The sequence below is a fragment of the Poecile atricapillus genome, chromosome 1, assembly GCF_030490865.1.
Source record: "Poecile atricapillus isolate bPoeAtr1 chromosome 1, bPoeAtr1.hap1, whole genome shotgun sequence".
NCBI lineage: Eukaryota > Metazoa > Chordata > Aves > Passeriformes > Paridae > Poecile > Poecile atricapillus.
In genome coordinates, this window is record NC_081249.1 from 62,381,375 (window position 1) to 62,407,979 (window position 26,605).

Consider the following 26,605-nt stretch of genomic DNA (forward strand, 5'->3'; position numbering starts at 1 on the left):
CTTCCTTCACTATTCAACCGGTGATTGGTTGCAGAGCCACAAACCAGTAACTGTGTCAGAAGTTCCCTGTTTGCCAAGCATTATCACTGGTCTGTGTAATATTTTAGAGCACAGACAATAGTTTTAGTCACTGTGTTGACACAGAAGGTCTGTCATCTTTATGGTTAAAATGTGTTTTCACAAAATTCCTTCTGCATTGCTAGGAAGGGTATTTTCATGAAGCTCTTGTGCAGTGAGCTGGGTCGCATGGACCTTTGCTGAGAGACACTCTGAATCATAGAGAATTGATTAATTGATCTGCATTTGGTGAAAAGTAATTTTAGGAGTGGAGGGGCTGAAAAGTATGGTATTAATTATTCTGAAATAATGTCTAATTTCTAGGAACATTTGCCAGGTCTTTCCAGAGATTTCTGAGGAAGAGTAGGTTATTACAAAGCTGTGAGGAGAATGGATTTGCAGCATCATTTAAAGCAACGAAGTGTAAGATATACATTCAGGCTGTGGCAGCTTGGCTTTCCTTCTCTGGAGAGATTTGAACCTTTATCACTAAATAAAAGGAGATCCTCACAAGGCTGGATGACTTAAATGCTCGAGATGAGTGGGGTAAGAATAGGACTTGCATTGAACATACACACACTGTGAAGGGTTAAAAGCAGATCTGTCAGTATTCTTAAATGAATTAAACTATTAACCCTGTAGTTTTAATGTTTGTCTTCATAAATTTTGTGAGAACAAGCCCCAGTACAAACATAATTTATGTAAGACGACACGTGTGAAATTAGGACACAATCCTTAATATTGTTGATTTTTTTCATGATCAATACTCTTTCAGTTTAGACTGTGAAGTCTACTTTGTTTTAGCAGGTCTGAATTATTTCAGAATTCTGGTAACTACTTGTCACATAAAACTTCTGAAAACACAGTTGCAAGCAAAAGCCAACTTTCTGGGCATGCAATTCTCCCTTGGGAAAGAGGGTTGGAAATAACTGTGCTGATCCAGTCCTTGCACTTCCATTCCAAAGCTGTCAGTTCTAAACTGGCTTTGTTTTACCTTGCAAAATCACTGCCATCTTATATGACATTATGAAGAAGAATGTGTCTTAACATTATGTGTTGTAGTGACTAGTTTAATAACTTGAAAACAAGCAAAAGAAAAAAAGAAAGCCAGAGGCAAAAAAAACCAAACACCCGAGAGACCTTGGCACTGAAATATATACGTAGTTAAGTGCTAAACACTGCATTAAAATTTAATGTGAACAGATAACTAAAACCTGAAAATATATTAGAAACTTATTGCCAAGAACAAAAACATAAAGTATATAGAAAACAAAGACAAAACCAGTTTTTTTTTAATTAGTGAACTACTAATAACACTGTTTAGACTAAAGCTGCTCAGGGCTTTTCCTCTGTGGTCAGTGGAGTATGCCCAAACCCCCAGGGTGGCTCTTCCCTATATATAAGGATTTAGGGTTTTTTTAATCTTTTCATGGAATCCATCTAGTTGGGATAGAGCCAATACAAAGATTGGGAAGCACCTGTGTGTCCTGTAATTCCACTGTAGCCAAATAAAGAGTAGCAAATAAGAAATTCTGCCTGTTTTTTCCATAAAAGGAGTTTTCAGATGGGGAAAAATCACTGCAGATGCATGTGATGTAGGCATTGCTGCAGGGAATCATCCTGCAAGGCCACTCTTAACAAAGCCCCACTTAACTCACAGCGTTTAGCCTTGGAGAGTTAGTTAGCCCTGGGTATTTTGGGAAGGAACTGAGTCAAATTGCAGTCTTACTCTTCATTCTGATGCCAGTGGCCTTTTGACCCTGAGAAATTTTAAGTCTTCATTGCTTTTTCACTTTTTGCACTAATAAAATGAGGTTTCTGTAGCCATCACAGAGAGGTCGCAAATGAAAAGTAGCATTTTGCTTAATTAGTGAAGTTGATTCTGTGGCTGCATCTAGTAACATTGATCACTTACTGACCATTAAACTAAAGTAGAAACTGCAAATCTCCTTTCATGTTAAAGGACTGCATTGGAGGTGACCTGTTCACCTTAAATGCTGCTTAAAACCTTTAAAAAGCAATATGAAATTTGTAAAAGATAGCATGAATAACATTACTTCAGAAACTAGCTCCTGATAAACATTCCTGTTCAATTAAGCTGGACCTGGGGGTTAAAGTTCTTTTGTGATTATTACTTAGAGGACTGGTAATTGCCTGGTTAATTATGTTGCATTTCTCTCATTTGAGTGTTGAATATCAAATTGTGGGACTGAAGCCGAAGTTTGCCCTGATAAGCTTGAAAACGCCCTGCACGCTGCAGAATACACTTTGAATTCACGGAATAGACGTGTTTTTCGTGTTTAAGTATAAAGAAAGGAGACACAACTCTAATTAAACCCATCAGTTTTACAGCATGGGGGGTAGTTGCACTCGAGAAAACCCATCTTTGTGTTTCTGCATTGTGGCACACAGGGTTTTTTTGTGAGGCATCAGTCTTGTCAGTGCAGCACCTACTTCTCCAACTATGTGGCCATGCACTTGGAAAGGTACCCGTGAGAGTGGTAGGGCTCCCTGGGGAAAGAGCAGAGGGGGCTGCACCTAAAGTCTGAGAGGAAGGTGGAAATGGTGATCAACAAAACAGCCACTTGAAATGTCACCAGGTCTGAAAGCTAAATCACCCCTTTCTGCTCGTGCAGCTGCAGGGCTGACAAGGCTGTGGTTTGCCCAGGGACCTGCATTGAACGGGGCTTTCTCACACTCTGCCATTGCTGGTGCTGGCAGCTCTGCACTGCTGGGGCCAGGTGGGTTGCAGCACACTCTTTGTCTTGCCAACTTTTCAACCACAGAGTCAATTAGTATTTGTGGGAACCAAAAGAGATGTGTTTGACTCACTGTATGCTGCTGTTCGGGCTCTGTGGGTAGATGTTTCTACACAAAGAATGTCCTCGTGCTGAATGTAGCCCATCTAACTGATGGAAAGCAGCAGTGAGCTCTGTGCATTCCTGTCCGATGAAATTCCATGTGCCAATCAGGTTGTGGAATAGGTTGTTGTCAGTAAATGCACAGCATCTTGTACTCGGTGTTCTGCTCTGCTCCCAGCCTTCGTGGTGTGGCTGTCCTGTCTGTTCTTACTGCTTGTCCCGGCTCTGTTTGTGATTCTCTGCAGAGCAGACTTAAATCTGGGTTTGCTTTCTCTCTTAGCTTTCTGATTTAGTTGACTTACGTGGAGGTTCACTGGTTGTTGATACTGGCAGGTAGAAGAGGAGTGGAAATGATGCAGAAATAGGCAGATCCCTTCTGTGTGTGGCAAACTGCCGTGCCCCCATTGGAATCACATTCAGAACAGTGTCAGCAAAATTGGAGCAGGGGTGAGAGAGGACCTGGAACTGCTGGTCTCAAGTGCGAACTCAACAACAGTAACTTTACTTCTCTTTCTAGACCTCATTCCCTTTTATCAACCCCTTTTCCTCCTTCATTAAAAGTAATACTTTTCCAGTCATTAATCACTAAAATGTGACTAAAATGAAGTAGAGTTCACTCTTAGTCAAGATATCTCAGCAATGATTGCTCTGGGAAAGAAATTAGGATTCCTCAGAGCAAAGTGAAGTGATGGTGAGCATAATAAAAAAGGAAGAGGCCAAGTGGCCAGAAGAATGAGAAATGGAGGTTGTGTTTCCAGCAAGGGCAATGCTGATAGACACAAATGAGAAGTGAATGCTCTGTTAAATGGAGGGAAAAATGATGCAAACCAGGCCAAGAGCTGAACTGGTTGAGAAATTATGGATAATCAACTATATGGTTATGAATCAGTAACTGATGTTTTTTCTGCTATGGATAAAAGAGTTCTGGTGTTGCCAAAATCACAATTTAAAATTTGCAGTGTGAAAAATTGTAAATCTCATTACTCTCATCTTGTTAGTCTGAATTTTTATTTGATACACTTTAAAAAAAGTGTTCTTTTTTTAGGAATATGTCTTAATAAGGAATGTCTTACTGCTAGTTTTAATTCTAGTAAATATAGTCAAGTTTTACTAAGCTATTTCTTACTGCCTTAGCCCCATGATGCTGCATGCTTTACATGCATGCTGTGCTCCTGTTCATTGCTATAGATTTGTCATCTGTGCCAGTGCATTTTAATATTAAAAATGTGCATTTGGAAGATCAAACAGACCAGGAACCATCAGGCAGCGCGTTGTGTACAGAGCAATGAGCTGACAGATTTTACTGCTGTCTTTTGGGAAGATCATTTGAGGAAAATGCTGCATGTCTGGTTTTGCCCACTTCATCCTGAGTCTTATGGATACTGCTTCCCCCACCTCCCACTCTCAAGAAGACACATATTTGCTACTCAAATGTTCCTCTGTTGCTTCAGGAGTTCTGATGCTGCACTGCTGAGAGGCAATATTGTACTCAAGGATGAGTCTCCTGTTCAAAGAAAATAAAACAAACAGAAGCGATCAACCCTGTGCTTTCACATTTATTTATGAATATGGTGTAAAGATATTTTCCCATGTGGTGTTGCTGTCTCAGCATAATTCTACACTGTGTGAGACATGCAAGCAGGCTGAGATTTTGCTTCTGCAGGACTGCTGTTTATTACTGACATCAGCAGAAGCGCTTTCAGCCAGAACCTAATTTCAGCCAGAACCTCCTCCATTCCATTTGCATTCTCTGCGTCACCTCCTACCTTGAGCTCTTAGTTTCAGATGTATTCTGGAGGACTTGATTCAAGTACTGATAGTTAGCCTCAAATCAAAAGAGGGTTTGCTTTGGGCCATGGGGGCAGAGACTTTTAGTGTATTCAGTCACTCTCTTCCCAGCTCTGGAACATGATACTGCAGACACTAAATAGTCCCCAGTGCAGTTAAGTGACTGTGGTTTATACACTATCAAATGTAAAATATTGGGTAGATCTGGCAGAAATGGATTGACAATAGGTACAGCAGTAACTTTCAGTCAGCAATGGGCTGAGGTTTCCTTTAGCTGTTTTTGATGGAATTTTTTGTGTTTTGGTTGGTTTGGTTTTGAAATTTTGGGGGCGTTGGGAGGATTTCTTGTTTGTATTATTCTGTGTTTTTTGAAATGTGACCTTTTATGTGTTTTCTTGTATTGGTTACTCTTCAGAAATGGCTTTAATAGGAAGTAGTAAGGCTTCTAGAATACAACTAATATAACTGTCTCAAATCTGCAGTTAACCTATATCTAATGGACTGCTGTTGAAACAGGGAACAAAGCGTTTGATGTATTGAACAGATCAAAGTTAAATGGTTAAAATTTATCTTGCAAAGTGCTGCAAGTGAGTGTTCTGAAGTACTTCAAAGCTTTAATCTTCTGTCAAGGTTCACATTTTCGTGATTGGCTTTAGAGAATTCATTCAGAGTTGTTGTCTGTTCTTAGTGTAATGCAGGATTCCTATAATTTTTCCAGGGGTCGCCTCTGTTTGATCTTATCAAGCAGTCAAAAGAGCGAGAAGGTCAAACTGATCAGCCCGAACCCACTTCTTCTCTCAATATGCCTCTCCAGCATAACCACACTGCTGCAGACCTGTAAGTGAATGCCTGAGGTCTAGGAAAATGTGAAGTTGATATCACCCTTACTATTCAAATCCACCTGTGTTCTGTTTTCCTACTTCTTAGGCTTGGTACTTAAGTTTTGTCAAAGCATTGTATGTGCAGATATTTATTATACATAAAAAATTAAATCAAATGCTGAAATATTTTTCCGCAGCCCTATCAAATTTGTAATTGTAAGCTGTTACATTACTTGCCTAGGAATAAATAAGTCCCTGTACCAGGTGTTGGGGATAGCAGGACACAATAGCAATTTATTTCTTCTAATGGGGAAGAGGGAAGAGTTCCTGTGAGTATTTTTCATATAAAATTGTTCCTTCATCCTGTGATATTAAATGCTTAATATATGTTGAACCTCCAGCTATCTTTCTCCTGTGAAATCTCCTAAGAAGAAGGCATCTGGACCTCCTCTAAGTGCTACTTCCAGTCCAGATGTTCAACCTGCTGTGACCGCCCAAACACAGAAACCGCAGAAATCTACCTCCCTTTCTCTGTTCTACAAGAAAGGTTTGTTCCTTCCGCATGTGCCAACATTGCAAACTTATCTCTTGCTTTTTATCCTTTTCGGGTTTTGGCACTCAGCATTTCTGAAAAGTTCATTGTAGAATCTGTAGTGAACACTGTGCAAACCTCTGGAAGAAAGGGCAAAATGGTGCCAGCAGGTGGTAACTGTGTGCACTCTGCACTCCAGGAGCTCAAACTGAAAACTTTCCTATCCTGGCTGCAAGAATGTCCATATGGGCTCAGAGGGTTCTGTCGTAGCGTCCTTTCCCAGCAGTGACCATAAAGAAACATCATGTGAAGTTGAACAACTGGGCAGACATGGCTGGTGCTTTTCCAGGCTTGTTCTTTGTCCAGCTTGGGGGGTTTCTGAACTTCTTGTGCTGTATTTGCTTAGTAACTCTCAGCAGATTCACATTCCAGGTGCTTGTTCAGGCTCTTTTTGAATTGACATAGACACAAGTGTGCAGCATTGTTTGGTGTGGCTTTCATGTGTCCACTGTCTCTTGTGTGAAAACCTTTTCCATTTATTTTGAGCCTGCCTTTCACTACCTTCACTTAATGTCTGGTAGTTTGTTTTTTTTCTTGGAGACAGTTAACAGTACAATGCTGTTCCTCCTGCATTACATTCCTTTCATTTTGTGTATTCCTGTTACAACAATTTCAGTTTGTTTTTCTTTGTTTCTGAAGTGTATCTACTGGCCTATCGTCGACTCCACACCTTGTTCCTTCACCTTCTCTCTGAACATCCTGACCTGGAACCCTTGATCTGGACCCTCTTCCAGCACACACTGCAAAATGAATATGAGCTAATGAGAGACAGGCACCTGGACCAGGTAACGTGGACAAAAGCATTTTTAAAAGTTTAAAAAAGACTCTCCTGAACAAAATCTTCCTTGTATGTCCTTTCACCATTAGAAATTGTACTCTGAGGTTTTTATTAATCTATTGGTCACTGAAAGGATAACTTAGTTTAGACTGAAGTCTGTCATCTCAGTTTTTTAAGCATTGGCATTTTCAGCTATTTTCAAAATAACAAAGACCAAAATTTCTAATAATTTGCATAAAAGTGTGGTGATTTTCTTTGGGAAGACAACATGCATGGCTGATAAAGTTTTTGTTATTCTGCCCTAAATTTGCAGCATGGGGTATGAATTTGAGTTGGTACTATCAGCTCCAGTGAGTTGTTTGTCACACAGAAATGGAGGTAGCAGTATGTTGGCTGATGTTCTGGAAGTCTTTATGAAGTAGAGTTGCCTGCTAGCTTATAGAACACAATCAGTAATAGAAAGCTTCTTTCTTAATTTGAAATGAAGGAGCTGGATTAATTTCCTGCATTTTCAGTTATCTTGTCTTGTTTCTTTAATAGATCATGATGTGTTCCATGTATGGCATATGCAAAGTAAAGAATGTAGATCTTCGATTTAAAATAATAGTTTCAGCATACAAGGAGCTTTGCAACACAAATCAAGAGGTATGGAATTTCTTTAATGTTATTCCTCCACAAAAACCTTAAAAATTAATTATTTTCCCTTGAAATCAAAATAAACTACACTTGAACATACAAAAGAAAACTTCTGCTTCACTGCATCTCCATTTTGTGGAGGAGAAAGCTGACTGTAACACCAAATATCTCTTTTAAACTTCTTGCATAAATAGTTTGGTAACTCTCCTCAGAAAACAAATTTCATTCCATCTTTTGAAAGATATGTAATAATGGTTTATGAGTGTGTTTAGAGTCTAGATGAAAAATTTATGTCTAGAGCTAACAGGATTTTCAAAAGCAACACAAGTTTCTTTATGAGTTGTCTAACTTCCATGGAGTGTTGAGGGAAGAGAAGCAGATGACTTTCTACAGAAGGTTTCAACAGAAACACGGTTTGATAGCAAATAGAGATGTATGGCTCTGTATCAAACAGCTGTGTATGTATAAAAGTTGCAGGCTTAATTCTAACATGAAGAAGTTCCTTTCTTCACAGGAGCTTTAATATACTGAAATTTTTGCACAGCACACTAATGAAATCTATAGAAAAACCCTCACCAGTTAATGGAACTGTAGCATCCTCTCAGTGGCAGAATTTCTCGTAGTGTATTTGTGGATCTTAGTTAAATTCCAGACTTTTGTCTCCAAGCTGATAGACCTATTTTATCCCCATCAGGTCAGTAATGAGTTTTTTAGCCTTCCAAGGCATGCACAGTAGTCTAGACCTTTTGACCCGTGTGTGTGAAAGCAAATAGTTCTTAAATTTGGAAAATGTTAGAACTGTGTTCACACCAAGGGGCTGCCAGTTAATGAAGTAGGTGCTTGTAGTGGTGTTCAAGCATATTTGGAAAAATCCCCAGCAGTTTAGAGAAGTTACAATGGCTTGCATACAACCCATGTGCCATCCTAGCTCTTAATCTAAGACAGACTTTAAGAGACTTTATGAGTTTGTCAAATATAAAATTTTCATTCTCTTTTTTTTTTTTTTTTTTTAAAAATAAATTGTGTATTATTTTCTCACCCTATGCAGACTTTCAAACGTGTTCTTATCCGGGAAGAACAATATGACTCCATCATAGTCTTTTACAACTTAGTGTTTATGCAGAAGCTGAAAACAAACATTTTGCAGTATGCTTCCAGCAGGGTAAGTCATTAGCTCTGGTCATTATTCAACAGACTAGAAATATATAGGCAATAAAACCTTATGATTATTTTATTATTTTATTATTTTTATAGCCTCCCACTCTGTCACCTATCCCACACATTCCTCGCAGTCCTTATCAGTTTTCCAACTCTCCTCGGCGTGTCCCTGCTGGCAATAACATCTACATCTCACCTCTGAAGAGCCCATACAAATTCTCTGATGGGTTTCAGTCACCCACAAAGATGACTCCAAGGTCTAGGTACGTTGTTGACAAGCATTCCTTTGACTAAATTTAAGGCATCTGGGGGATATGAGTGGAAGCAAATTGGAAAACTGCACAGTCAAGTTTGTCAGTAGTCTGTGGCTATCATATAATTTCCAGTTAATAGTTTTTGTTCTGTATTTGGAATCTTTATCATCATTCAATGCTTTTCTGTTGTGCTCAAGGAGATTTTTTGTTGGCTTTTTTCTCTTTTTTCTTTTTTTTTTACCCCCCACCAGAGAGGAGTTTCCTTACCTGGTTGCTTAAATGTTGTTGGCTTTGACCCTGCATCACACTACTGAAAAGCACAGATGAGCTTTGTAAGCTTTTTTAAAGGGAAAACACTTTATTTTGCAACAAATGTTTGTTTAGCTGGCTGAGCAGAACATTTCCAAGTGTTGGTTACTAGTTCTTAGCAGATGAGGATGACAGTAAATGTACCAGTTTCCAGTGGCTTTTCAGACTAGGATCAAGTGAATCCCACTGTTCACAACAGTTTGAATGTTACTGTGTATTCTAGGCTGAAGACCTGCATGATTTTGATTAGCAAACAGCTAAAGGTAGAGAGGAGAGGATGATTGGGTACCCAGCACTGAAGGGTCTTCCTGCTGATACAGGACAGACCATGGGGGCCTCTGACTCTTTAAAGCCACAATTTCATTTTCATCTGTGTGATGTGGTTCATTTGGTGATTGAGCATTCACTGGCTCAATGAGAAATGTCTCAACCCAGTAAAGCACAGTATGGATTTGCACTGTTAGCACAGAGAGAGGGGAAGAGACCTTATTAATGCCTTGAGCTAACCTCTGCAAATTAGTCAATGCTTCTGTCATTGTTAAATGTAGCTTAAACTTCTCTTCTTCATTTGACAGAATTTTGGTGTCAATTGGAGAATCATTTGGGGTGAGTTTTAGCATCTTTGATGTCTGTTCTTAAATGCATGTAACTTTTGGGGGAATGGGATAGCCTGCTCACATCTCTAGAGCAGGCCAATGAGTGTATCTGATTTAATATAGTATAATTTAATGTAGGCAAGTTCTGTTAGCTCCTTTCCAAATATGCAGACTTCACCTTCAAAATGTGTTGCATTTTATTTTAGTTGCTTTGGCACAAGATAAGGGCTCTTAAAACTCCAGTTTTAGAACTCCTACTTTTTTGCGAATAATGTGGAAAGTTGGAGTGGTTTCAGGATTTATTGGCAATTCTTTCCCTATTTTCTTGTCACTTCAGACTTCTGAAAAGTTTCAAAAAATAAACCAGATGTTGTGCAACAGTGAGTGCCAGCTGAAGCGCAGTGCAGAAGTAGGTGCTGCTGCCCCGAAGCCACTGAAGAGGCTGCGCTTCGACATAGAGGGGCAGGACGAGGCAGATGGAAGGTGAGAGATTGTCCTGGGCTTTTCAGAGGTCTTGCATGTATTGGGTCTCAGGGCCTTCATCCTAACTTCTTCCTGATAATCCTATCTTGTGTTAACTTGGGAGCTTTAGCAGCTGTATTGAATGGGAGATGGAAGCATGAAGCTCCTCAGTTACATGCTTTGATGTCAAAAAGAGACCCCCTCCTTGATTTAAAGTTTAGGTTATGAAGGTAAAAAGTTAATTTTATTAACTTAACCTTGTGCTTTCTTTCTGTAGCAAACACCTACCCCAGGAGTCAAAATTCCAACAAAAGCTTGCAGAAATGAGTGAGTATTACTTTTCTTATAATCTGCAGAGCACTGAGTTGCATTGGATAAGAGAGTTGGGGCCCACTCAGATGGAAACATTGTTCAACACCAATGTGATTTGGGTAATTTGCTTGGTTTTTGTACTTGCTGCATATAATCTTGGAAATGGAGATTACAAAATGGAAATTTATGTACACAGGAAGACCATGTGTAGGTTTTTTTTTTGCTTTGCTTTTATAGGGAAATGTCTGAGACTGCTTTTTCTTCTACTGTGGTTCAGCATTTCTTTCAGATCTTATGGGGATCACTTTTCTGTTTTGAAATGAAATTCAAATCTAGCTCATGAAAAGCAAAACAGCCCCAGCCCCACATCTCAGTTGTATTTTCTACTCATGAGAAGGAGCACATTTGGCCTGGCCAGGCATTCTCAGTCTTTGAGAATCTGAGCTGTGCACCTGAGCAGATTTGCCCATTAAGAACTCTTACATTGATCAAAATAGGTGTGAGTGTGGATCCAGGCACCTCTCCTTTATTTTAAGGCAGGGAAAATGTTTCAGTGTTTACTTATGGCAGAGTTTAAGAAGGAGAGCTCAGTCTTGTGTCCAGTGGTGTTGGTGTGTGCCACTGAGGGGAAAAGGCATTCCTGGGCAGGCCTGGCTACAAGGCGAGATTCCCGATGTGACACAGACCATCTGCCCTCCTGGAGGATGGAAATGGACACAGTGAGGGGACAGAGACAATGAGAACTGGAATGAACAGGTGGAAAGAATTTCATAAGATGTGTAAGATTGAGCAAGAATGGCTGAAACAGTGCAAAATTAGGTGTTCATCCTGTAATGAGGAATTCGGTTTGTTTACAACAGAATAATGTACTTCTATTCCTTGTGTCATCACAAATTTTTCCAATAATCAGTCCAAAGTAATTATGAAGAAAATCTTTCATTCTTTTTGTTTGTTGGGTTTTCTTGCAGCATCTACTCGAACAAGAATGCAAAAGCAGAAGCTGAATGATGGAAATGATACCTCAGCCAGTGAAGAAAAGTGAGATTCTCAGGACCAGGGGCTGCACCTCCCAGCCCTCTTAAGATTGTTTTTGTTTTACAGCCTTCATTAATAGAGTTGCCTTTTTAGTTGCTTTTTACTCCAAACTGCTAGTTGAAAGCATTTGTACTTTTTAAATTGTTAAGTGTTTTCCGTGATACTTTGCCTTATGATGTAGCATATATACAATGTAAGCCACTGAATTTAATTTATATATTTTTTGAGGATTTTTAAAAAGTCTTGGAAAGTGTCTGAATTTCCTGTTGCAGCATTACTGATTTAAGCCAGTTCAGTCTTGTTGGATTGAATTTGTTTTATCTAAAGATGGAATGTTAGCTAGAATGATTTGAAATGCACTAATTTTGTTTCTTAGATTTGATTTTTAGATTTTCATTACTTGCAAATTTTGAAAATTGTGGGCCAGTCACTGCAAAGATTTTTGTCTCTGTTCATAATTAGCACATCAAATTCCCAATAAATTAATCTGGACAGCAGCTGGGGGCCTTACAGAGAAGGGGCCTCACCTCAGGAGTACAACGTGAATTCAAAGTGAACTCACTTCGTAGCCTTACTACTGAAACCAACACTTGGCATTTTGTAGTTTTGCTTCCCCAGCTCTCACCTCAGTGTCATTTTTGGAGGGCAGTTACACTGTCCCTCAGTTTGAATTTCATGGAGTGTGAATCCCATAGAGATGCATCCCAAAATCCCACACTGAATCTTCCCAGAAGCTGAAGCTTCTTCCCATATGCAGAGTAACTGATGTGCCCTTTCTTATCTTGGGAAATCTCAACTAGTAAAAGAAAAAAACACAACAACAAACCTAAACCATACCTGGTACACACAAGATTTCAAAATCCTAATGATATAGAATTTTCTTGATTTCTTCAAATTTTCACCTAATTGTAGCCAAGCCAAACAGCTTGAGAAACAGCTGGAAGCTGAGTGTCTCCAGCTGGATTTCAGGTAGGAGCAGCCTGGTCTCTGAAAGTCCAGGGCATCTCCCATTTGCCTTACTGCAGCATCTGCAAAAACCTGAACGTGGTGAACCCACGTTGAAAAAATCCATCTGCCTTTACTGAAAAGGCAGTGAATTGGGCAACTTGTGAATGGTTGCTACTGGCAAAAAACCCAAACAAAACCAAACCATTCAATACTTTTTCCATCTTTTCTATTTGTAAGTTAATCATTCAGATACTAGAACTTTTCTGGCAACAACAAAGTTTTGTTAAAATAGCCAGTTAACAGAAGCACATGTTTTATTTCCAATGGATTAAAATATAAGCAAATTAATTGTCTTGCTTTAAAATTACCCATTTTTAGGAAATTTAGCTTTTGCAGCTACTTAAATTAAGAACAGGTACAGTAGAAAAGCATGCTATTCATGACACAAACATTTTAAACCAATGTCTTCCAGGTAGCTTATTTACAGATTGTTTAGCTGATCCTGGAGTACTTACAGTAGGAAGTTTTTAAAAGATCCATTCTTGTGTTGATTCAAAGCTAACCCTAGAACTACTAAAACTTCTATGAGCAGCAAAAACTGTAAATTAATTTTAAGATAATATTGAGGGTTTTTTTTAGACTCAGTATGGCTTCAACTTTCTTACTGAAAAATGTACAGAACTTTCCAGAGTACCTTATGTTTATTTTCTCACTTTTTTGCAGTTTTACAGACAGGATATATGTTAACATTGGGGTGCACTGACTGTAAGCTCTATTACAGCAGTCCTTTGGCTAGAGGGATGATACAGAGTCCAGTATCTAAACAGATGAATTCTTTCTTTACTGTGACAATGTATTTTTTTTGTTCAGACTGAAGGCTTTACATCAAATGTACATTATTTTATACAACTAATCAGTTTCTCGCCTTTCAAGATAAATAAAATAGCTTTTAAAGGATTTATAGTCAGTGATTTTCTTATATTAGGTGATTTCATATGGTACCTATCCAAATAAATATGTATTGAAACTAATGGATTTTTATTAGATATGGAAATCTTACTGTGATTGACAGCACTTTTCTTAGAGTGAGACCTTGCTGTACTAAAACTGGCCTGGAATATTGAAACTGCTCCAGGAAAAAAGAAAATTTGGAATCACAGCAGAAGCTGGGCACAAAATGTGATGGCCATTTTAGGTGCTTAACACCAAGCATCAATTTCTGTAGAAAGCTGAAGCCCTGGGTATAAGATGAGGTCAGGTAAATTGCATCCTTTAAAGGCCCATTTCTGTCCATTAGTGCTTAAAGGAATTGAATCTATTGGCTTGGCTGTGTAGCCATCTGAAAGTGAAGGAGCTGACTCCCAGCCTCTTCATTTGATATTTTATACCTTAATCTCTTCCTGCTGTCCACTGTTTCCCAATGCTGTTTGCTCTTACTTGTCATAGGAGCTTATTTACTCCTCCCTTCCTTTGGGCTTGCAAGTGAAGAGCTTTGTGCTGAGGCAGTGTTCGTGCAGAGGGGCTGTACTAAACAGCAAGCTCCTCACAGGCACCAGAACAGCCACAGGGGATGTGAAAGTGCACATCTTCAGGCACAGGAGTGGCTGCAGGAAGACACCTGTATCAAATGTGAAGCAGCTGGAGAGGATTATGGCTGTGTGATACCAGAGCACAGTACAAGCTGAAATATTTTAAAATGTAACAAGCTGGCCATAATATACATTTGCTTAAGAAACAATGATTGGTGTTCTGAGGACTATTTTATTAATCACAGTTTATTAAGCCACCAGGGTACTGATTTCTTTGAAAGGTGGAAATATCCTTCAAGAAAATCTCCAGGTTACAAGTGTGTTACCTGGTGACAGGGATTTCCTGAAGAACATACATAAATAGCCTTCATGGCACCTCTGTGAACTATCTAGTTTACTCCCTGCCCCTCCCCTGTCACTTCAGTCTACAAGCATCAAACTTCCTTCATTGTTACTGAAAAGAAAGGAAAAAAATCCCACTCAAATTGTTTTAAATATTATGGCATCTTTATTAATGGTCTATTAAACCAGGTAAGTTTGTATAGAAACAAAAAAAAAATAATTTATATTCAGGCTGTAAACTTTCTACAGCATTAGGTGGTGGCCACTGAATCCTGCCTCTATGGGGCAAATAAATGCTTTGTTTTACAAGGAAAGCCCATGGAAAGTGTTTAGGTCTTATTAAAACAGCAGTTTACATAGTTACCAAGCATTGTAACAAAACTCTACTGGTGGATGACAATGCTGTGCTGGCTTTTATCTTCAGTAGGAGAACCTTAAAATGACCCTACCCATGTAATTTGTATTTCTTTCCAGATTCCTTTCTGGAAAGTGGAACATTGCCCTTTATTTAAACCCCAGACAAAGTTTCTGCTTGATCAAATTTTTACTTTTTAATAAATACCTTTTGTCTGTGGTATCCTTAAACAGGATAATACTTAATAAAGTATTTAACCTGCAACATCCACAAACACAAGGTTGTTGCAGACTATCTCACAACACTAAAATGCATCCCTAATTTTTTCTGAAATGTCCCATGGTTGGTTTTCAAGCACACATTTACATCCATGCACCCACATTTAACCACCTAAGCCAGTAAAGATTTTTTTTTTTTTTTAACACATGCAACGAAAATTAAAAAATTAAAAAAATAAATGTTTCTATGAATGTAACACTATCACATCCAGGTCAGATGATACAGAATAAAAGCCAACACTGACACATCAGACGTTTAGAACCACCCTCATTCAGTCCAGAGATGCTTTTTCTCAAAATTACAGGCTTTGTCAGTTATTCTGAAATTGCAAGTAGGCTTTAATGTGTATGGTTGATTGGAAGTAAGAAGCAGGGAGGAAGTAAATTGGAAAAAAAACCTGATGCTTGGTTCTATTAAGCCAAAAATGTCTTGCTGCAAGCAGCATGCCATTTCAGCTGCCATCTCTGTTCAACTACTTGGTTACGAATTTGAGCTAATGGGGGAGAGTGGTGTCCCTCTCCAGTGCTATCATTCCATGCAGTAGCATCCCCAGAGAACCAGAGAAGGTTTCTGATGAGATATTGAGTCAAAAACCCCCCATCATTTCACATTTTTTGTTGTTTTTCTCAGAAGAATCAAACAACACAAACGTGGAGAGACCTTTCATAGTACCCACCTGAGGAAAGCTGGGGCTGACAAGCCAGTACCAGGGGTGGAGGTGCCCTGCTGATTCCATTTCCCAGAGAGATTGGATGTGTGCCAGTGTGATGCCATTGGGGTGGGTGGGACAGGTGCCAGCTGCTGCCCCAAGGCTGGGATGTGGTCCTACGCCTTTGTTCCGTGCACTGCTACCCTCAAGGAATGCTGGCAGATGAATCCAGGATCTTAGGGATATTAACCAGGGATATGCAGTCTTGGCTTACATAGAATCCCTTGTCCACACTTTGGTATGATCAGTGCTGGGCTAGAGCACACAAGGCTGGCAGTAAAGCTGAGCCCTACCATAACACTAGTTCTCTGTCTGTGCTGGTGTCAAGTGCTTCTCAACACAAACCAAAACTGATCTCCTCCAGCAAAGTCATGCTTTTGATGAATCTGCATTATGTATTGGAAAGGTTTTGACCACTTCTGTTTGACTACAAAATACTGACACAGCTGCTAAGAATGGATTCAACACTGCTGAAGGAAGTCGTAGTCATCGCTGAGGAGGTGGCAGACTATATGTGGTAGCAGTAGATGATCCAGCATATTTCTAGTGAGAGGTTGAGACAAATGTCTCAAAGATGTGTAAATATTTACCACAGCAGTTTCTAAAATATTTTCTCATCACCATCTTCCTAAGTAAATTCTACTACCTGCCTGCTTCACTTTCCACTCACACCCACAAGGCCTGGGGTGAAGGGAAACTCACTACTCCTTTTTTGAGTATTTGCTGCTCTTTTTCCTCCTACTTTTCCTTAAAGAACAGGATTGTTTGAGAAATGAGCCTCCAATATGAACAGCTATTTGCAGCTTAGACATGAAGATGTGATAATATAAGGGAACTAAGTTCTTAGAACCACATTTGAGGATTAGAAAAGGTCATTGAAGGATGCTGTGGCACAGCAGGGACCTGCAGGAACATTGCATGACTACTTATATAATTAGTGTACTGACCCTGGTGATCCAGCTTTTTGTCTTCCTCATTTGTAAAATACTGCAAAAGGCACTTGAAGTCACTTCACTCACTCAGAAACTTAAATTCTCATGGTTAATTCACAGTTACCTGTTAGAAAACTCAAGTAAATGCTCCATGAGCTCCACATCTTCTGTAATGGGGCAAACCTCCCTCTGTGCAGCAGAGGTGGGGTTTTCACCTTAATTCACTTCAGCCAGTTAGGAATGAAGCATCTACTCTACCTTAGCCACCAATGATCAGTGCTGGGAGAGAGGTGTGTCCAAAGGGCAGCTCCTCTCTTCTGAACAGCCCTGAAAGGAAAGTGGTGTGGGCACCTCACAGCTCTGACCACAGGAGAATCTGAAACGCCACATTTGGGCAAGATACCTTTATCACCATCTGGAATATAGTGTCAGTTCACTCTTGCAATTTAATTAATTTGAAGTTATCACTTCAAAATCACCTTTTTCTCCATTTTTCTGAAGTTCATCTGTCTGAGGAGATATAGTAAGACAGGAATAAATAAGCCTCAAGCAGAGCTTCCTTTTCTTGAAATCTTGTTTGGATTTATAACTAGGTGATTTTCTTAGCAGTAAAACTCACAGTCTGACAATTCGCATCCAGACAAACTTGGTGAGTGCTTCCATTGGGGTGCCAGGGACTATGCCCGGTGTAATGGAAAGGGAGATCCTTTTCATTCTGGCTAAACAACGAGACAAGTGCTGGGAACTCAAAACTGTAATATCCTGCTGAAGCACCTCATAAATTAACTCCAAATAAACACCAAGTGAGACAAACCCTCCTACAAATCAGAAAGCCTCTCATCATAAAGGACTTACATTATTTTACCATATGTCCAGAAAAACAAATATCTTCACTGGACTATAAAAAGAAGCCCGTGAAGCCATATTAACTGAGTTTTGAAACAAAAGTACACTATGAAAGTTTTAGCAGCAAACAGGTCACTGTCCCATAAAATCCAAACACAAACTGTTAAAAAAAAAAAAAAAGACAGACTAGATAATGACAAGCTTAGTTTGCTTGACTTTGAGTGGGAAAGGTTAGCTACTACATTAGATTTTTGTGTTAAATTCTGGCTGTTGGCAATGAACAATTACCAGACATATACACTGTAGCCATCCTTACAAAAAAGCCTACATGTTAGTGGACTTCTACATACTCCCTAAGCTGATGGACACCGAGACTTTCCTTCCAAACCACTGTTTGTGATCACAGAGAAGCTCTCCAAAGGAAAATTATTTCCAGAAGGGAAAAGGACGTGCTCTTCAGCTTGGCAGTAGTCAGGCCTCAATTTCGGAATGCTCCAACTCTGCTGGCTTTGCTAATGAAGTTTTTCAGAAGGTCATGGTCCATGTCTGCAAAGCCTTGAGTTTGTGTAACAACAGTCAAATGGTTTATGCAAAATCTGAAGCAAAATTCTTCCAAGTCCTAGGAACAAATTTGAGTAATTTGTAATATGAATGACTGATAAAATTATTAACATTATCATTTTGTTTCAAATCTGTTTCAATCTAATTTAATTAGCAGAGCACATACCAGATTGTTCCCATTATCAATCCCTTTTCTGATCCTTTTGATGAGATCACAAATGATAGGATGAAATTTCTTCATACAACCTATTCAATAAACCCCCTTTAAGAAAACAGGAGTAGCCACCTAGACCAACTCTAGAACTCCCATCACATTTACTAGAATTTACTACACATTCATTAGAAAAGCTACCAACAGGTGAAGCCATCAAATTGCCCCAAACAGAACTACTAGAGCATCAGTAACTCCTTTCTTGTCCTCCCTGCACTGCATTTGTGAGTGGTCCTGTGAAAAACAGCAGATATGCTAGTCATGCTGGAAATAAAAGCAAAATACAATGCAAAGTGTGACGATGCTTGCTGATCACAAACTGCATGTTAGGATACATGTGTCTCACGGCAAACCTAGGAATTGTATAATGGGATTCCCAGATAGCACAAAAGATTCTGTCTTGTCCTGGTCTCACTGTAAGAGGATGCTCAGTTCTCCAGCACTGGATGGCTACAAGCCATCAACCAGGACTGCACATAGCAAATTCTTAAACTCCTCACAACAGTGGCAATCCTTCTCTCCCTGCACTGGCTCAGTCTCCTTTATTTGGGACCCATGCAACAACTTGCTGTGAAGAAAAATTAATTACCTTCTGTAGCCAGAGCTGGAGCCAGCAGCAAGGAAGTCAGAATTGATCCATAAACTCTTCAAGGGTTATGTAGAGTTTTCCCTGCTCTGCCGAGCTTGTATCAGCCCAGTACAGTAAAAACACAACTCCTCTTTGCCCCAGCCATCCATGCCCTCTGCTCCTCATACCTGGGTTACAAATGCTTGGCAGCTTGTGATCTTACTATCTACTAACCTCTTGTTATCCCCTTTCAGTGCACAGAACTCACTGATTTCCAGCCTCCTCTTTGCAGCTCCTACACAAATTCATCTGTAGCTTCCTGTCCCCATTCAGTACTGACTACCGCAAATTTTTTAACTCACTGTTAGTTTCAGTTCTACTGTTAGTTTCTCTTCTACTTGCCTCCCATACCTGAAAGGTATTTATAGCAATGTCCCCTGCATCTAAAATACATAAGCAAACTTTTTGAATAATAAAACCCATCACACAGTTATTTCCACAATCATGACAGCACTAAGAAGATGAGAAAAGGGAAATATCTTTGAAAGTGTTTACCAAAAAAGCATGGATAACAGGTTGAGTGCTAGTGACTCATTCAAGAACCAAGGGCAGACCAGATGACAGGATATGGGGGGAGTATTAACAATAGGTAATTTGCTGTATGTCAGCATAATTAATTGTAAACAGTACTGGAAAAGAGTTTTTTTTTATATAAAAGCACAAGTGTAAATATGCAGGGATTTTACCGGTAAATTCTCCCACTGCCTGTAAAAGCACCAGAATGACTGTACCAGACACCAACAGACAAAATGAACAGGTGGAGAACTCAGGGAGTGAAAGGGCAAAATCCAAAGGCAGAGATGGAAATGGCAATGAGAAATTTGCATGCCATCCCCTGCTATGCCATGTGACAAGGAAGGAAGCAGATCAAGATTTGACTCCCAGAGGCAAGCCAAAAGGGCAGGAAGAAAACACTAAATTAAGGGGTTTTTACAGCTTAAAAAGGGGAAAACAAACATTTGTTAAGCCAGAAAGGGAAATTACAGTAATCATGCCTCATCAGTTAAATACAGTCATGTTTACAATAGGCAGCTTCGTTTCTCAGAAAACAACTGCTTACCTGAAGAGAAGTTCTTACCTGAGCTTCGTACTTGACTGCGGCAGAAAGAAGAGCAATGGCATTCTCTTCACAAATCCCTTGTTTGATTGTTTGCTGGCAAAGCTTTTTCAGTCTGTTTTCTCTATACAGTGTTGCCAAATCTAGCAGCCCTGTGAAAATTTATACAGCTTTAACTATTCTGGTGCAAAATATATTAGTGTCTTTTCAAATTAATCAATCGCCCTTTTGTTTTAGGCTGAATTAAGCAAAGACTTGCTGGTTTTTTTCCCTAGATGATGTGTGCATTTTTAAGGTCCCCTACAGATCTTTTAAAAAAGGAATAATTTTATTACTATGCAAGTGTTCTGTTCTCTTGTTCTCATTCTGGACATCAATTACTGACTTTCATCCTCTTAAATTCATGAAGGGAAGAGCTCCCTTTTCATTCAGGATCAAAAATCACTACAGCTGCTCAAGCAGGTAAAGTTTCACGATGGCATTAGTGCCCTTCTAAATAAAAGAAAGTTCTTAATAAGAGCAACAATGAGCTCTCTCTGAAAACTTTTCACCTTTGATCTCATTGCATGCCCACCATGCATTCTCCTTGGGCACATTTCCTGTTACTGCATCCTTTCTTCCTGACACCTGCCAAACTCAAGATTTAAGTGCTAAAGAAACTAAAATCAACAAGCCCCACTTTCCTTACCCTGTAATGACACATAGTTTGAACTTTTCAAGAACAATGATCTGGAGTAATTTCCATTTATGGCAAATACCTATTGCATCTTCAGGAGGGAGCCTAATGTTGTCTGTATACAGATATTCCAGGAAGGCTCGGTAAACAGGATAAGAAAATTCACTCATTTCTATAATTTCATCGTCATTATTGAGTATGGAGCGAAAATGTTCACACCTACAAAACAAACAAAGATTGTACACTGTAAAGAGTTAAGCTTGAAAGATGAGCTGCAGCAAGAAGTTGGTAAAAAAAATAGATCAGTCCTAACAGACTAAATACAGAAGCAGAACCTCTAGCTACATGATTTCTTGCTTTGAACATGTTCATTTCTTTAAGCCTTATAAGCCTGATATATATAATTCAGAATTTTATTTCTGTTGTTAATATTTTATGGCAGGCTCCATTTCTACTTACAATATCTATAAGGATTATCCATTTGGTTTTGATGCCATTTTAAAAAATACATTATACATTAACAATCAATTTTATTACCTGTCTCATAGCAGATAAAGTTTACAATTAACTTAGGCATTTCTGAGATTTGACCATGATTTCTCCAGCATTTCCTAATGAAGAGGGAAATTATTAATAATTTTAGATATCATTTATTCCAGTGTCAGAGTCCATGCACAATTTAGCCTTAATCATTAAATTCAAGAATTAAATTATTGAAAGTGAAGACACTCTCAGATCTTTCATCTTTTTCTTACAAGTCTGAGTATTTTGTGACAGATACAAAGAGAGACAAATCACTGCCTTTGGCAGCTGTAATCTGCAACTTCCAGTTCACAGTAAGTGAATTGTTAGAGTTGTTACCGTTACAATGCACTGTAACTTACTGTTCCCTAAAAACCACCCTAACATGCACATTGTTTTCAAAATTTTTGTTGATAAAAATTAACATCTCCACTTCCTAACCCCAGTTTAATCATACTTTTTTCTACACTAATTTGTAACTCGCCCACATCTGAATTTTCTCTTCTTTTACTCAAACTTTCCTGTAAAAAGTAGGATGGTTTCTTTTAATTGTCTCTGAGACAAAACTACAACATAAAGACAGTATCACTTAAATCCAAATAAAAAATAATCACTTAACTAATGACTTTAAGTTCTTCACATTTTACTGGTTACTGAAAGAAATTTTTATCTTAGTATTTTGGGAATTTCAATAAAATAATGTAATCTTTTGGCAAATTCATAAAGAGATAAAAGTCATTATCTAGCTTCTGCCACATCTTTTACCACATTCTGGCATTGGGAGAGGCAGACAAAACTGTTTTGCCTCCCAGAGGCCCATGATCCATCCAGCATGGATCAGACCTTGGGAATGGTCTATGCCCCAATGGTACCACACAGAAGTCAGAGAGAAGGTGGTAAACACTGATCCCTGAAAAATTAATAAGTAAATGGCAATAAAAATTGGTTAGCACACATCCTCCAGTCTGCAAAGTATCTCGGAGTGACTCATCCTTTGCTGAGGGATACTGACAGGGAGAGACACTCCAGACACAGCCCAGACAGCCAGTTCTGGCTGGCTGAATGCAGAGCTGGTAAATCCCAGCACTGAGATGTCTCTGTTCCTGCAGGCAGTGCTGGCCTTGGGCTGCTCCCTGACATTTCTCCACCACTGCCAGCCAATAACCACCAACAATGGGATCCAGTTCAAGAATAGAACAAGATGGAAAGAAGTCCTCATGAGCAGCAATAAAGTGACTAAACAATGAAAAGGAACTTTTACCAGCGCTGCTTTCATGATTCCAGAAGAGGCCAAATGCTGCAAAACACCTTTTTAAATACTTTGATCCAGCTGCACCATGACAGTAAAGAAAACAGTAATTTTACAGACTGTGCCTGATGCTTCATTATTCCTCCACAGTGTTTGGTAATACCAAATATGTAAATCCATTTTAGAATTAGACATATTTCCTTCACAGAATGCCATACAATCTGAGAAGAGTAGAGCAAGAAAAATGAAATAAGGAAAAGCTACATATAGTCTGATTATCAGAACAAGGACCCTCAGGAACATTTTGGGCATACACAAGATTTGGTGTGGTATCTGATGGAGAATACATGGCATTCCAAATGAAGAGGCTGCACCATAGGCACAAGTGTAATGTACAAGCAATGAAATCAGTAAAGGGAAGACAAAAGTAATACAGGCATTCAGAGTAGTAAGAGGAGAGCAGAAAAAAACCCCAACAAAACAAGGACAGGCAAGAATTAATAGGGAATTTCAATTTTACGCAATAATATACAAGAAATCACCTACAGGACTCAGAAGCAAAAGTAGGAAGAAGTGGTGATAAGCTGAGTGAGATGGCTGAGCATTTTGAGAAAAAAAATAGCAATGAGAGAACAATACTATAACAATGAGGAGGATGAAGCAGAAGCAGTTGGCAAAGCAGAAGAGATCTAAAGCAGTGCCTCTAAAATGTCACAGAAGAAACCACATCAGCAGTAACAAATTAATCTCTGTGCATGTTAATAACAATTAATAACATTCTGTAGATCTGCTTATGTCAAATCTCACCATAAAGTGGTCTTAACTTGCAAAAAGTTGTAGAAACAGAAAAAAAATGCCAGCTTAAAAGTCAAACTCACTGATAAGAGTGTTTAAAATACATGGAACAATAAATCTGTCATAAAAGGGGAAAAAAGATCATCGGGATAGCACCTACAGAAGTTGCTGAAACAACTGAAGGGTCCTGTGGAAGGAAAGAGTGTCAAGAATAAACACAATTCTCTCAAATCATTCTGGTGGAGGAAACCAAGCATACAAAGAAGGAAAAAACTGATTCTAACTACTGAGAAGACAGCAGAAGGAAGACAGCCTTTTCCTCGGCAGAAAAAGGTTATTGGAAATCAAAGTCAAGGCCATTTAGGAGCACAAAGGAGGATAAATGTCAGATGGAGGGAAGTGATGGAAAAGCAGGTAGTAGAGCAATATGTTTGGTAATTACAAAGAGAGTAACAGTGAAGAACAGCAGATGAATCCCTGGTTCAGGGAAAAGGGAAATTTTAAGAATAAGCCAAGGGGTTTTTTTGCAGTGGTGACTCAGAACAATGTACTACTACACTACACAGTTTAGTTTATACAATTTATACATTTGTTCCTTACCTAATTTTGAGAAGAACTTTATGAACATGAATGTATTTTCCATCCACTAGGAACTTCAGGTCTGCTGTTTCAGGGTTGTCAAATTCCTTCTTTAGTGACTGGGCTACTGTTAGATGGTCATCAGGCTCTAGAATAAATAGAGGACTTAAATAAAGTAGTAAGCAATACAAATATCTCCCACTACAATATTCTGGGTATCTGTCAGAAATTAACACTCTGAATAAATACATCTCCTTAGGGCTAAATACATCTCCCCAGAAGCCTATGTGTTCTGTATGGGCCAGAAAAGCAAAGAAAGGACAGCTTTCTTCAGTCCTTTCTAGTTTCCTGCTCCAAGCAAATATCTCTATTAAGAAATCAGTGAATTTCACTCTAACTCATCTATACAAGGCCAGAAAAAAAAAAATTAACAGTCTCAGAAGTTTACTGCTCCATATGATAGAAAATGCTATCAACCATCACTGAGTATATCAAACTAAAACTCTTAGTTACTATAAGATCTTCAAAAGATCAATAAAAAAAAATTTAAATTTTCTGAAATGCTATCATGAAAAGCCATTACAGCAAATGTAATCTATTTGAATCTTTGAAAAGTCATCCATTATCTGCATACAAATTTTTTACCTCCTCAACTGATCCAAATCTCCATCACATAAGCCTCAGAGAAATGTCTTCTTTAATACTACTAAAAAAATCAACAACCCACTCCATCCCCAAATCTCATTCTTAACTGTGACAACATTTTGTCTTCTTACCATATAAATACACATTATGGGTTTACAGAGTTTTTGTGGGTCAGTAATTAGTTGTTCTCTATAGAAAATTACATAAATGCTAGGTCCTGTAACCTATCAAGCTAGAAATTAGAATAGTATTCTGCTGGAAATGGAAAGACTTTCTCCACAAGCTCTAGAAAAAGCTTAACACACACATACACTTTGATACTGTTACACTTTGTTTAGCACAGTAATTTTGCATTTCATTTAGAGAATGTCAGGTATACACAATTTGGGTAGGTACTGGTAAAATGGATAGAGAAAAGAAATCCAATATAGTGATGGTAAAAATAAATAATTCTGAAACAATGATACTGTAAAATACTTTATTAGTTCTTATTTTGTACAGTGTGTGGTTTATTTATTCAGACCTCTGCTAGCTAAACAAGTAAGCATTTGAGCAAATGCAAAGCTGAAACTCTTCTTCAAAGTTAACTGGCAATCCAGATGTCCACCAAGACGCATCTGCAGTTGACTTCTACAGCCATCAGAGGAAAACTGAACATAGTGGGGTTCAGCTTTGAAACTCCTAGAGGTAAACCAGATGCTTTTATTTGTTACAGCAGTGAAGGAGGAACCTGAGGAAGGAAATGAAGAGGCAGTTCCCACTGATGAGGCACAAAGCCAAGAAAACTCCTTAGCAGCCAGTTCTAAGAATTGTATTAGAAATGTTAGAACTACCACAAACATGGAGAGAATGGGAATGCCTGGTTGTGGAAGCGCCAGAATAAAAGGGACAGAGAAGGGCTGTAAGCAAGGCAGATGTCCATGGCATGTAGGTCAGCAGACGTAAGATCCCAGGACACAGCTGCCTGAGGATTCTCACCATGCATACATCAGATGACAAATAACAGTGAGTCAGTCCTGACAGCTTGCCAGGGTGGGACAGGATGAAGAGGCCAGTCACCCTCAGCTCCTGGAGTGTGCGAAAAGGCACAACTGAAACCAGCAGAGTCACACAACTAAAAACGACCCAGAAGACAAGACAAGGGCCTGACAGCCAGCATCCTTTATCCTGTGTCATCACAAGGAGCCCTGCTCAGGCCTCCTGAATAGTGCCAGGATGCTGGAGAGAATACTTGGCACATACAAAAAAGTGGCTTTGAAAGTGCATATTAAACTTGTTTTGTTTAAAAGTAAAGTAACCTTTTCCTCCTATGAGGCTTCACCTTATGCGTTGGTACAATGTTGCTAGAGTGTTGTGGTGCTATTTCCAAAGGGACCAAGAAGTCAAGGTCAAAAAACCCCAAGCCCTGCCCCCCCAAAACACACAATAAACAAATACACAAACCCCCCAAGAAGGGCAACAACAAACAAAAACCCAAAACCCACAAGAAGCCAACACAAACAAACAAAAGAACCCAACAACAAAAAGAACCCAAACAAACCAAGGAAAAAAACTCCAACAACACCCCAGTAATTTTATTAGAAACCATTATCAGATTAAACTGTAGCTGAAGCATGAGCTCTCTGGTACCAGTGCTGTATACTTAACTCTTTCTCATCAAGGCCATCAAGACAGATCTTAATGCTAATCAAACATCTGAGATCCAGCAACTCATCTCTTCAGAAGACCAGGTCATGATCATTTGTGATGAGACTGAGTGCTTGTGGCAAATTCAGAACATGACAATTTGTATCCTCAGTTCTTAGTACTCTACTTAAAGGCATCAAAGAAAGCTTCAGAGCTCCTAAATGTTCTGCATGGCTTCCTCAAATCTCCAAATTCAAACTCAGCTTTTCTACCCAGAGCCACTGGACAGTCACATACAGAGGTTACAGAAAAAATCCTCCCCAAACCTCAGGCATTTTCTGATAGAAATAAGCCACATCAATAAAACAGGCAATTATTTAGCACTGCCATCAGGCTTTAGCAATTTTTTATTCCATATTACCACTCACATATGTAACACGTCAATATGACTACACTT

At 39.0% G+C, this 26,605-nt stretch overlaps 2 protein-coding genes across 5 annotated transcripts in view; one reads left to right on the forward strand and one right to left on the reverse strand.

The window, feature by feature from the left end:
* RB1 (RB transcriptional corepressor 1) overlaps window positions 1–13,564 on the forward strand; it is a 71,221-nt gene extending 57,657 nt beyond the window's left edge. The window contains exons 18-27 of the mRNA XM_058850791.1: window positions 5,425–5,543; window positions 5,929–6,074; window positions 6,759–6,904; window positions 7,438–7,542; window positions 8,582–8,695; window positions 8,788–8,954; window positions 9,830–9,860; window positions 10,188–10,333; window positions 10,590–10,639; window positions 11,593–13,564. Of these exons, the coding sequence (XP_058706774.1) occupies window positions 5,425–5,543; window positions 5,929–6,074; window positions 6,759–6,904; window positions 7,438–7,542; window positions 8,582–8,695; window positions 8,788–8,954; window positions 9,830–9,860; window positions 10,188–10,333; window positions 10,590–10,639; window positions 11,593–11,666 (1,098 nt within the window). The 3' untranslated portion in view covers window positions 11,667–13,564. The remainder of the gene's footprint in view (window positions 1–5,424; window positions 5,544–5,928; window positions 6,075–6,758; window positions 6,905–7,437; window positions 7,543–8,581; window positions 8,696–8,787; window positions 8,955–9,829; window positions 9,861–10,187; window positions 10,334–10,589; window positions 10,640–11,592) is intronic.
* Window positions 13,565–15,749: 2,185 nt separating this feature from the next.
* The window catches only part of RCBTB2 (RCC1 and BTB domain containing protein 2), a 29,615-nt gene continuing 18,759 nt past the window's right edge, over window positions 15,750–26,605 (reverse strand). For all 4 annotated transcript variants that reach the window (XM_058856509.1, XM_058853995.1, XM_058854818.1 and 1 more), the window contains 4 exons: window positions 23,899–24,025; window positions 20,815–20,951; window positions 20,078–20,208; window positions 15,750–18,218 (listed from right to left, as the gene is read on the reverse strand). In XM_058856509.1, the coding sequence (XP_058712492.1) occupies window positions 18,078–18,218; window positions 20,078–20,208; window positions 20,815–20,951; window positions 23,899–24,025 (536 nt within the window). In that variant the 3' untranslated portion in view covers window positions 15,750–18,077. The remainder of the gene's footprint in view (window positions 18,219–20,077; window positions 20,209–20,814; window positions 20,952–23,898; window positions 24,026–26,605) is intronic.